The 13,268-nt window shown below is 38.5% G+C and overlaps 1 protein-coding gene across 4 annotated transcripts in view; it reads right to left on the bottom strand.

Moving 5' to 3' along the window:
• FTO (FTO alpha-ketoglutarate dependent dioxygenase) overlaps positions 1–13,268 on the bottom strand; it is a 414,727-nt gene that overhangs the window by 255,576 nt on the left and 145,883 nt on the right. For all 4 annotated transcript variants that reach the window (XM_040633312.1, XM_040633313.1, XM_008702630.2 and 1 more), the window contains exon 5: positions 3,721–3,800. In XM_040633312.1, coding sequence (XP_040489246.1) covers positions 3,721–3,800 — 80 coding nt within the window. The remainder of the gene's footprint in view (positions 1–3,720; positions 3,801–13,268) is intronic.

The raw sequence follows: 13,268 nt of genomic DNA, 5'->3' as shown, positions 1-13,268 counted from the left end.
TGAGACTGCAACCTGAGCTGAAACCAAGAGTCAGATGCTTAACTGACTGTGCCACCCAGGTGCCCCTATTTATTTTAGAGAGAGAAGGAGAGAGAGAACGTGGGGGGAGAGGGAAAGAGAGAATCTCCAGCAGACTCCATGCTGAGCACAGAGCCCAACACAGGGCTCAATCTCACGACCCTGACCTGAGCCTAAACCAAGAGCTGGACATCCAACCCACTGCACCACCCAGGCGCCCCTGAGGCGTAATAGTTTTTCACTTTGGTGAAGTCCAATTTACCTATTTTTTCTTTGGGTGTTTGTGTTTTTGGTGTCATATCTAAGAAACCACTGCCTACTCCAGGTATGAAATACATATTGATAAGTAGTTATCACCACGGCTTACTAAAAAGTGCAGAATAGTAATGTAGAGTAGGCTACCATTTGTATCAAAACTGTTTTTAATTAAACACATATTTGTTTATATATGTTTTAAGTATCACAGAAAGGATAACAACAAGCTGACTCCACTGGTTGCCTCTGGGGAGGAAGAGCTGGTGGCTTTAGGGGAAAGAGATTTTAAACTATTCTTGGGTACTTTTTGAATTTTGAACCATTTGAGTAACTACATATTCAAAATATAATTATATATAAAACACATAAAATTTAAATTAAAAAAAAAAGATATTCAGGAGGACAGATTTCTTCTGTTCCAACCAGAAGAAAAAAAAATTCCAGTAACAGTCGAGCACCGTCAGACATAATCTAGTCACATGTAACCGAAAAACTAGATTTCTTCTCTGATTAACTAAAATGAAATTCAGAACATCACTTCCTTAAGACAATCTATTTCCAACATACTTTGAATGGACAAGAAACAGCAAACCATTTTGTGCGGCACAGATAAGACACAGCACGTTAATTCTGCATGAAGGAGAGGACATTTATAAAATAAGTGAAGGCTACCACACTGGGTTTTTTCCATCTCTTGTCTTGAGGGAAATACTAATGTAACTTTCATGTTAGAAAAAAAAAATCTTTTCCCTCTTGTATTACTGACAACAATAATATGACATGAAAAAAAATTTTTAAGTAATATTAAATCATAATCCTATCATCTTACCTTTTTTAAATTATTTTTATTGCACATGATTCTTTGTCCACACAGCTGTGACCAGAATGTACACAACAGTGTCTATTCTGTTTTTCTCTGCAGCTAAGTATTCAAAGTAAGTGTTTCCAATGGTTGCTCACTGAGGTGATACTAGTTTAATTAACCAATCACGTCTACAGAGGCACTGAGGTTCTGTCCAGCTCTTCACTACTCTTAGTCACTCTAGATAAACATTTGTGTGTGTGTGTGTGTGTGTGTGTGTGTGCTTCCTTTGAATTGTTTCCTATGTTTGATTCCCAAAAACAGTGTTATGAGATCAAAGATGTTTTTATGGTACTTTATACACATCCCCATATAGCTTTCCAAAAAGTATACCACTTAGAAAAACTTCCCTAAGTATATGAATGTACCTATTTCACTGTACCTTTACCAACACTGAACATTATCATTTTTGACTTTTCATAGAAATAAAAAGTTACCTTAAAATGGTGATGTTTCAAAAATCACATTTTACTTTAAGGTGATTATTAAAGCCTGTATACATCAGATGACATCAAACAAAGCTAACTTTTTTTTTTTTAAAGGCCAGATAGTATTTTAAGCTTGCAGGCCACAAGGCTTGTTGCGACTACGCAGCTTTGCCTTTTAACTCCAAAGCAGCCATAAACTATACAGAATCAAGTGAGTGTGGCTGTGTTTCAATTAAAATTTTATTTATAAAAACAGCTGGCTAGCCATGGGCCATAGTCTGTTGACCCTGATCTATAACAGAAAGACAGTCACATCATTCACAGTGGAGCTGTCTAGTTAGTAGCTTGAACGCAATACAGAGACCATAAAAGACATAGATTTGAGATAATGTTTTTCTCCCAACAGCATCACTACACAAACCTGCTTCTTTTTTTAAAAGTTAATTAACACTCACAATGTTGCCTAAACTTAGAAGCCACAAAGCCAGCTGTGACTAAAGCAGAAAATGCTGAACCTCAGGATATTTTGAAACCACTGCTACCCTCATTAAATTGGTCCACCTGGAAAAAAGGAAATCAGGGCACGGGGTACTGTTCGAACTGTACTCTGGAGGGCTCCTCTTGGTGGCTTCTGTGTAGGCACGTTTCTATTGCAGGACGTGGAGGAGAAGAGCTTTAGTCCCTTCTTTGCATTTATCTGCCAGACCACTCCATGGGGCAGCTCCAACGCAGCCTGTTCAAAACCGAATGAACTACTGTCTTCCCTCACTGTCTTCAACTGCCATTTTTACTAATGGCAATGTCATCCCCAAATCACCCAGGCTTGAGAGCCAGCCAAGAGCCTGGCACAGGGAAAGCATCCTGTAAAGAGTTCATTCGTTCCTTTGTTTGTCCATATATGCATTCCTTCTTCTAGTCCTCGCTCTACTCAGTCAGTCCTTCCTTCCCCACTGCCTAACAGAACTTACTTTCGGGTCTCTCAGATAATTATCCGTGTGTTTATTTGTTTGGGATCCGTCTCCCCGACTAAAATGGAGGTTCAACAGAGGTAGTGGCCATAGATGTCCTGTTGATGATGTTGACAGCCCTCTCCCTCAAGCCCGTCGTGCCGCTGACCACGTAACAGGCACTCAAATATTTAGATGAGCGCGGATGGAAGAGAGAGGGCTAGGGACATAAGGAGAAAGGGACGAAGGAATGTTTCATGGGCTTGATGGCATCTTGATTTAGTAGACACTCAGGCCCTCTCTGGCCCACAGCAGCATGACGGGTCCATGAGAAAAGCCATTTAATTACCGAATGACATGCCACTGCCTTCAGACTCAGTCTCGGGATTGAGAAGGGCTTGTGCTTGTGTTCCCCTGCCACTTTGTTGTACTCCTTCTGCCCGACTTCCCACCCTGGTCCCCCTGTGGCATGATGGAAAGGCAATCTACAAAAGCAAAGCACAGGTAACAAGCTTGGATACAAGGTCAACTTGTAGTCCTTCTCATGATTATTCCCCCGCTCTATGGAACCCTCCTTAATCGATCACACAGTACCCCAGGGTGACTACTAAGAGTCTTTCCCACCTCCTAGGTTTCCATTCTGAACTGGTCTAATCAGCTGGCCATCAGCCACTGCAAGTGGTGGCAGAATTTAGCAACAAAGTCTGGGTTATGAACACAACTGGGGAGCTCAGAAATTCTGGGCACCACTGTAACTCTCTCCTTAATTTACATTCACATGCTCAGAAGCCTGACCCAAAAGTTAAGGGAAATGTAAGTTCGCAACCATTGGAGCCTAGTCACAGCTAACACATGTACAAGCACACAAACCCACCCCATTTCCTTCTGGCCACCTCCTGTCCTTGACCTTGACAGATACAAACCCCTTAGAAAATCTCTAACTAGCAACACCTGCCAATAGCATTTTACCTTCTCCAAGAAACAGAACCCCAAAGAAGCAAAATATACTAATCCCATGCTGTGAATACACTTTTTAAAACTGTACCCAACACAGTTGAGGCTAAAAAAGCAAGTAAATAAAGGCTAATGTTAAGTTCGATGGAAGCAATTTTCCTATCAAATACTCTTCCAAAACTCTATGCAAAATTGCTCATTCAACCACTGCTGTCACATCCAATTAAGTTTGAATCACATTTTTATTTACACTTACCTCTGCCACTCGGTGGGTGGAACTAAACCGAGGTGGTAAACCAGCCAAAACACAGTGTTGGTGGGTGGCATTGAGATCATCTGTAGGAAAAATACCAAAGATTAAAAAAAATACCCCCCCACACACACACATTTATTAGTCACTATAAACTATTCAACAAAAATACGAAGTAAACAGTAAATCCATCATTCAAGGACAACAATAACCAGGGAATTAACACCTACTCTGTATTCTTTAAACCATTCTTTATGACTAGGATGACTTTGTATGTATATAAGTACATATATAGACATCAAAACCATGACACTTCCAAGAGTAAAAGGGGATGTTAATTATTCCAGGACAACAGGTGTAAACCAGGACTGTCTTTAGCAAACAGGATACATGGTTACCCTACTTATGTGTGGTCTTATGATGCCCACTCACCACTAAGTTTACTATTTATGAACTTCTCTCTTTCTCATGATACATCAAATTCTATCCATGCCTTTAGATAATAAGCCAAAAAATTTTTATACTATTTGGGTGGAACAGCTTTCATCTGAAAATCTGCCTCTTTCTCTCCCCAATCAAAGTATCAATTTTGCCCTAACAATTTTTCCAGGCAAAAAACCAACCAACTCAGCAGTTGCAAAGTTTTGGGTCTCAGGACAGAATTCAAGCCTATGGATTCACAGCCCAAGAATGGAGTAGGTGGTGAATTCATCAGCTGAAGAATAAGCCTAAAACCACATGCAGTGGAAGAAAAACCAATGGCCAAGTTGTTGCGTATTCTAAGAAATGATGCCACATGTCAGGCAAAATCTCTATCACCTCTGCTTAGGACATAGCTTTCTCTATTACAAAGAAGAGAAGGGAACACAACTATTCCCCAGCACTGTGTGATTTCCTATATAGGCAACAGAGGCTTCTTACCAAGATACCAAAATTCAAAACGATTTAAACTAAAAGGCAAAACCACAACACCCCTTACAGAGCAGCAAAATTAACTTCTAAACAAAATAATGGAAATGTAAAATGTCAACTGAAGGTCTCCTCCTTCTGGACATTCCGTTGTACCAGTGACAAGCTTTGCCTTCCTACTATAAACAACCATATAAATGGACCAAAAATAGAAAACAAACTTACTGACACTGGAAAAGAGATTAAGATACAATCCCAAAGATACAGAAACAAAATAGGTGAGGCCTAAAATTGCCCTAGCTTACTACCTGGAACAGTTTCAAAGCCAGAGTAGAGAGAGGGGAGTCAGAACCCAGAGTTTTCAGTTTTCCTTCTTGCTGAATGGTGAAGACAGAGACTGGAGTTTAGGAAAGCCAGACAAAATGGATTTGTAAGACAGAATACTGGAATAGGAGAACTTGTACAGAGAGAAAAGAAGCAGACATCTGCAGAAGGATTCCTTTAAGTCTATCACTGAGCACTGACCGGTGCATGTGTGAATGAAAATTTTCCAAGGGCAGGAAAAGAAGCACCAGCAAATGACAGGCTGAACAAATCTCAGAGCTCACACAGGGCTGGGGATATTTTGTGTTCCCAGCAGCCAGAATGGCTCCTACTACATGAGATAATGGATGGAGCCCTTGGAAAAGCATCACCTTAGTAGCAGAGCTAAATTCGTTCTACATCAAAGGCTGCCCTAGATCCACATAATAGCTTAACAGCAAGCCTCAAAAGTATCCAAGTTATTCCAAATAACTTAACTAGTCATTAGAGCAAAGGCCAACACTATTTAAAAGAATTTAACAAAATCAGACACCCAACAAATAAAATTCACAATATCCAGCATCCACTCAAGAAGTAACAGAGAAGAGGGGTGCCTGGCTGGTTCAGCTGGTAGAGCTTATGACTCTTGATCTCATGGCTGTAAGTTCGAGCTCCACCCTGGGTATAGAGATTACTTAAAAATAAAATCGTATGGGGGCACCTGGGTGGTTCAGTCAGTTAAGCATCTGACTCTTACTTTTGGCTCATGATCGTGGGGTCATGCCCCACATCAGCCTCCACACTCAGTGGGGAATCTGCTTCTCTCCCTCTCCTTCTGACCCTCCCCCTGCTCGTGTTCTTGCTCTCTCTCTCTCTCAAATAAATAAATAAATCTTTTTTAAAAATAAAATCTTATTTAAAAAAAGTAACGGAGAAGAGAAATGAAAGATATATACGGCATATATGATATGTGACACATATGTATATATAAGATGTAAACATATCTTTCTTTTATTTCACATATATGTATCTTTCATATATACAAATAAAATGAAGCTTCTAAAGATGAAAAACGTAGTATCTGAAATAAGAAATCAACTGAATGAGATTAACAGCACTTTAGACACTGCAGGAAAAAAAACCCAGTAAACTAGAATATACAGAAATAGAAACTACACAAAAATGAAGCACATAGAGAAAAAAAGACTACAGGTAAATGAAAGGGCATCAATGACCTATGAGACACTACTGATCAGTTTAACATAAATATAATTTGATTCTCAGAAGAGGGAGAATGAACACAGGGCACCTGGATGGCTCAGTCAGTTAAGCATCTAACTCTTGGTTTTAGCTCAGGCCATGATCTCATGGGTCAAGCCCTGCACCCAGCTCTGCACTCAGCATGGAGTCTGCTCTCTCTTTCCTCTCCCTTTGCCTCTCCCCTGCTCCCTCATGTGCATGTTCTATCAAATAAATCAATCTTTAAAAAAAAAAAAAGAAGAGGGAGAATGACAGAAAAAGATTATCTGAAGAAATGATGACCAAAGAGAAAAATCGAACAAAGAACAAGGGCAACAAAAACAAAATATTAACAAAGGGAGCTTGGGTGGCTCAGTCGGTTAAGCATCTACCTTCGGCTCAGGTCATGATCCCAGGGTCTGGGAATGAGCCCACCATCAGAGTCCTTGCAGGGGCCTGCTTCTTCCTCTTCCTCCTGCCACTCCCCCTGCTTGTGCACTCTCTCTCTCTCTCCGTCAAATAAATAAAATTTTTTAAAAAAGAAAACATTAACAAATAAGGTAGCTATTAAACCAATTATATCAATAATCATTTTCAATGTCAGAGGAGTAAATATATCAATTAAAAGAGACTGTCAGAGTGGATGAAAAAACAAAACCCAATTATATGTTGCCTACAAGAAATTCACCTAGTATAAAGTCACATGTAAATTAAAAATAGAGGGGTGGAGAAAGATATTCTATGCTAACACTAATCAAAACAAAGCTGGAGTACCTATATGAATTTCAGACAGAGCAGACTTCAAAAGAAGGAAATTATCAAGGATAAAAAGGGCACTACATAATGATAAAGGAGTCAATCCTCCATGAAGATATAACAATCCTTAATGTGTATGTGCCTCATAATAGAGTCGAATTACGTGAAGCAAAATCTAATAGAACAGCAAGGAGAAATAGACAAATCCACAATTATAGCTGGAGACTTCAATATCCCCTATCAGAAATGGCCAGATCCATTAGGCAGAGAATCAATAAGGACACAGCTGAACTCAAGAATACCATCAATCAACTGCATATAACTGACATCTACAGACTACTTCATCCAACAAGAGCTGAATACACATTCTTCTCAAGCTCATATGGAACATTCACCAAGACAGACCACATTCTGGGACCAAATAAATAAATAAGAAATTCCAAATTTAAAAGAATAGAAATCATACAGTCTCTGCTCTCAGACTATACAGGAAATAAACTAGAAATCAGTAAGAGAAAGACAGAAAATCTCAAAATACTTGAGACTAAACAACTTCTAAATAACACGGTGAAAGAAGAACTCTCAAGAGAAATTTTTGAAGTATTTTTAACTAAATGAAAATGAAAATACAACATCAAAATTTGTGAGATGCAGCAAAAGCACTTTGAAGAGTAAAATTTAACAAACTGGATGCATATATTACAAAGGAAAGATCTAAACTCTGTATTATAAGCTTCAGCAATAGGAAATTAGAAAAAGGAAAGCAAATTAAATCTAAAGTAAAAAGACAAAAAATAATAATTAGAACAGAAATCAGTGAAATGAAAAACAGCAAATCAACAGAGAAAGTCAATGAAATAAAGCTGGTTCTTTGAAAAGATCAATAAAATCAATAAGCCTCTGTCCAAGCTAAGAAAAAAAAGGAAAAACACAAACTACTAATAGCAGAAATAAAAAAGGGAACAACACTACAGATCCTACGGATATTAAAAGGCAAATAAAGTAAAACTATGAACAGCTCTATGCCTACAAACTTGATAATGTAGATGAAATGGACCAATTCTTTGAAAGACTCAATCTGCCAAAACTCACATAAGAAACAGATAATCTGAATAGGCCTATGTGTACTGAAGAAATTGAATCAAAATTAATTACCCTCCCAAACAGAAAGCACCAGGCCCGGATGGGTTCACTGGTGCATTCTACCAACCATTTAAGGAGGAAGTTATACCTATTCTTTACAAACTCTTCCAGAAGAAAAAGTAGAAGGAAGGCTTCCTAATTCACTCTATGAGGCTAGCAAAACCCTAATAGCAAAACCAGACAAAGATATTACAAGAAAAGGAAACTACAAATTAATATCTCTCAAGAACATGAATGCCAAAATCCTCAACAAAATATTAGAAAATAGAAACCAACAATGTATACTTTATATACTTATATATACACCTTACAGACTTATATGCAGCAACCAAGTGAAATTTATCCAGGTATGTAAGTTTGGCTCAATATTTGAAAATCAATTAATATAATCCATCACATCAACAGGCTAAAGAAGAAAAATCACATGATCATATCAATAGATGAAGAAAAAAACATCTGACAAAATCCAACACAAATCCGTAATAAAAACTCTCAATAAACTAGGACTAAAGAGTAACTTTATTCAATGTTATAAGGACCATCTACAAAAAAACCTACAGCTAACATCACACTTCTCACTAAGATCGGTAACAGGGCAAGAATGTCTCTTCTCATCACTCCTTTCCAATAGCACACTGGAAGTGCCAGCTAATGCAATGAGACAAAAAAAGGAAAGAAAAGGTATACAAGCCTGAAAAGGAAGAAATAAAATGGTCCTTCTTCACAGATGATGTGACTGTCTCTGCAGAAAATCGAAAAGAATCAACAACGACAACAACAACAACAAAAAAACCCTCCTGGAATTAATAAACAATTTCAGCATAGCTGCAGGATATAAGGTTAATATACAAAAGGCAATCACTTTCCTAATGAAGGAGAATTTGAAAGTAAAAACATATTACCAATTACATTAACATCCCTTGAAATAAAATATTTAGATATAAAATCTAACAAAATATGTACAAGGATCTACATAAAAAACCAAAGGGGCACCTGGGTGGTTCATTTGGTTAAGCACCTCTCGATTTCAGTTCAGGTCATGATCTCAGGGTTGTGAGAAAGAGCTCTGCATCAGGCTCCATGCTGGAGCATGGATCCTACTTAAGATTCTCTCCCTTCCTCTCTCTCCACCTCTTCTTGTCCTCCCTCCCTCTCTCTATAAAAAAAAGAAAGAAAGAAAGAAAGAAAGAAAGAAAGAAAGAAAGAAAGAAAGAAAGAAAAAAGAAAAGAAAAGAAAGAAAAAAGAAATGAAAAAAAAAAGAAAACCAAAAAACCCTGGTGAACAAAATCAAAGAACTAAATGAATGGAGAGATATATCATGTTCATGGACAGAAAGACTCAATATCGTCAAGATGTCTGTTCTTCCCAACTTGATCTATAGATTCAGTGCAATACCAATCGAAATCCCAACAAGTTATTTTGTGGATTCTGACAAACTGATTCTACAGTTTATATAGAGAGGCAAAAGACGCAAAATAGCCAAGACAATATTGAAGAAAAAGTTGGAAGATTGATTTACTCAACTTCAAGAATTACTGCAAAACTACAGCAATTAAGACAATGTTTTATTGGCAAAAGAACAGATAAATAGATCAATGGAACAGAAAAAAAGGGAATCCAGAAAAAGAACCACATAAACACGGTCAACGGATCTTTGACGAAGGAGCTAAGGCAATACAGTGGGAGCAAAGCTAGTCTCTTCAACAAACGGTGAAAAAAAATAATCTAGACACAAACTGTACGCTTTTCATAAAAATTAACTCAAAATGAATCACAATATAAATACAAAATGTATAAAACTCCTAGAAAATAACGTAAGAGGAAATCTAGATGACTTTGGGCATGGTGATGACTCTGGTTATAACACCAAGTGCACAACCGAGGAAAGAAATAACCGGTAATGCACTCCAGAAAAATTAAAAACTGTTCTGTGAAAGACACTGTCATGAGAATAAGAAAACAAGCTGAAAACTGGGGCAAAATATTTGCAAAAGACACGTTAAATAAAGGACTATAATTCAAAATACAAAGAACTCTTAAAACTCAACAACAAGAAAACAACTTTACTGAAAAAATGGGCAGGAGACCTGCCAATATACACCTCACCAAAATACAGATTGCAAATAAGTATATGAAAAGATGCTCTTTATCATTTATCATGGAACTGCAAATTATAACAAAATACCATTACCCACCTATTAGAATGGCCAAAATCCAATGATAACTGATAACACCAAATGCTGACAAAAATAATGGAACACGCATTCCGTGGTGGTGGGAATGCAAAATGATACAGCTGTTCTGGAAAGCTGTTTGGTTTGGTGATTTCTTACAAAACTAAACATACTCTCACGGTAAGATTCAGCAATTGCCCTCCTTGATATTGACCCAAATGAGCTGAAAATCTATGTCCACACAAAAACCTGTGAACAGATGTTTATAGCAGCTTTATCAACAACTGCCAAAACTTGGAAGCAACCAAAATGTATGTCAGTAAGTGGATAGATAAACTATGGCCCGCTCACCAACAGAATCGTATCAGCACTAAATAGAAATGAGCTATCAAGTCATGAAAAGAAATGAGGAAACTTAAATACATATTAATAAGTAAAAGAAGACAGTCGGAAAAGGCTATATACTGTAAGATTTCAATTATACAACATTCTGGAAGGGATAAAACTACAGAGAAAGTAAAAAGTTGCCAGGAGTTGGGTGTGGGGCATGAACAGGAGGATTATAGAGGATTTTTAGGGTGGTAAAACTATCCTGTATGATACTATAATGGCAGATATAGGTCATAATACATTTTTTAAATCCATAAAACATATCCACAAAATATACAACACCAAGAGTGAACTCGAATGTAAAATATGAATTTCGGTGATAATGATGTATCAACGTAGGTGAATCAACTGTAACAAACGTACCACACTGGTGGCGGATGTAGATGGCGGGAAAGGGTGTGTACGCGTGGGGACAGAGGTGCAGAGCAACTCTCTGTACTTTCTGCTCAACTTTGCTAGGAGCCTAAACTGCTCTAAAAAATAAACTCTTATTTTTTTAAAAAAATTATCAACTGAAAAGTCTTTGGAAAATTCTTTAAGATTCCATAGCTCACAATCTTGAGACCAAAATACAGGTATACAACTACACAGTTATTCTCCCAGGGTGTTCTCAAGGCAAAGAAAACACTTATTTGCATCACTGAATTTCATATTTGGATGAGCAACTACTCTGTGTCAAGCACTATTCTGGACACAGTGAACAAAACAAAGTCCGTGCACTCACGGAGGTTACATTATGATGGGGAAGATACAGAATAAGAAAATAAACAAGAAATTCAGAAATGACTTGCCATGGAGAAAACAAAGGATAATTTAAGAAGTGTAAGAGTTAGCGGGGGTGCGAGGGAATAACATGCTACTGTATATGGAAACTTCACTGGGGAGAGTTAAGTTGGGAGGATCCTGGCAATGCCAACGTCTGGGATGAGAGAATTCCAAGCGGAAGTTAAGAGCTGGGGCCAAGGCATGGAAGTGGGAATGAGCTTGTTGTACTTGAGACGGTAGCATGGTGCTCAAGGTGGGGAGGGCAAGTTGAACCCATGAAGCAGGCCTCTGTTGGCCACGGTCTAGAATTTGGGGTTTGAGTCTAGATACAATGGGAAACCGTTGGAAAATTTCAAGTAGGGGGGAAAAAATGTGATCCAAGTCTGAGTAGACCACTCTGGCAGCTTTCTGGGAGAGGGAGGACTGACAAGGGCAGGCCCTGAAGCAGGAAGCCCAGCGGGGAAGCTGCTGCTGTAATCCACACAGGAGCTGGTGGTGACTCGGACCACGGTCACGGAGGGGGAGACGGTGAGTAGTGGATCAGATTCAGAATGTTTTCGAGAAAAACAGTAAGACCTGCTAATGGACTGGATAAGTGAAGCAAGGGAGAGAGCAAAATGAAGAGCAATTTCAGGGGTTTTCACAGGAAAACCTGATTGAAGATGATTAAGTCACAAAACATTAGGGTATTGTACAAACAGTATTACAAAATGCAGTGAAAGCTGAGGGCGGCGACATCAGCGATCCCAGCCTGAGCTGAAGGAAGCCCCAGGGAGAAAACAGCTTAGTGACCACTGGTCAAGGGCTTTTGTTCCACTGAGAGGCAATGAACCTGATACAGGCCGGGTGAAAACGCAACATTTGAAGTACTACATTGAGGCCTGTACCTTTATTCAAATCCTTGGCACCCTCCTAATCAAACAACTTTTGCAATTTCTCCCACCTGTCTCCAATCCTTTATGGCTTCTAGAAAGAACCTTGTAATTTTCACCCACGAGCTTCTAATTTCTCTAAAACTCTAAGTCTGTAAAAGTGGCTGCGGCGTCATGGACTGTACATCTTAAAAGATACGCTAAAGACATTGCAGCTTTACAAAAGACAACTCCTCATCATTTTCAGGAAGAAAACAGGAAAGAATGTCTATTTGCCAGAGCTATTTCAGAATATAGCTAAAAACGGAGTGATTCTGCACTGGAGGAGATGATGCTAAGTGAAATAAGTCAAGCAGAGAAAGACAATTATCATATGGTTTCTCTCATCTATGGAACATAAGAACTAAGAAGATCGGTAGGAGAAGAAAGGGATAAAGAAAGGGGGGGTAAACATAAGGGGGAATGAAGCATGAGAGACTATGGACTCTGAGAAACAAACTGCGGGCTTCAGAGGGGAGGGGGGTGGGGGAATGGGATAGACCGGTGATGGGTAGTAAGGAGGGCACGTATTGCATGGTGCACTGGGTGTTATACGCAACTAATGAATCATCGACCTCTATATCAAAAACCAGGGATGTACTGTATGGTGACTAATATAATATAATAAAATATTAATAAATAAATATTTAATAAATATAAATTAATTAATAAATAAAAATAAAATAAAATATTTTTTAAAAAACGGAGTGATTCTATATTCAATTGGAATCAGAGTTTGCAGAATGTATTCAAGAAAACAAATAGAAGAGCAGCTCTCACTCTTTGCCAGCTAAGTGCTGCGTGCTCTATCGGTTGGTGAAGAGCCCTGGACACCCACTGTAGCATGAAATCTCATCTCATATATAAAAGACCATAGATGCAAAGGCATAATTTCCGCTAGGGTGACTGATTCATGCCCACGATTCTCCTGAAATCCCACCTGCTGAGATCCCCTCCCGCATA

Source organism: Ursus maritimus, unplaced genomic scaffold (genome assembly GCF_017311325.1).
Source record: "Ursus maritimus isolate PB19 unplaced genomic scaffold, ASM1731132v1 scaffold_19, whole genome shotgun sequence".
NCBI classification, from domain to species: Eukaryota; Metazoa; Chordata; class Mammalia; order Carnivora; family Ursidae; genus Ursus; species Ursus maritimus.
The sequence above is the reverse complement of the archived record's forward strand: the minus strand, read 5'-3'. Positions and strand labels throughout refer to the sequence as shown.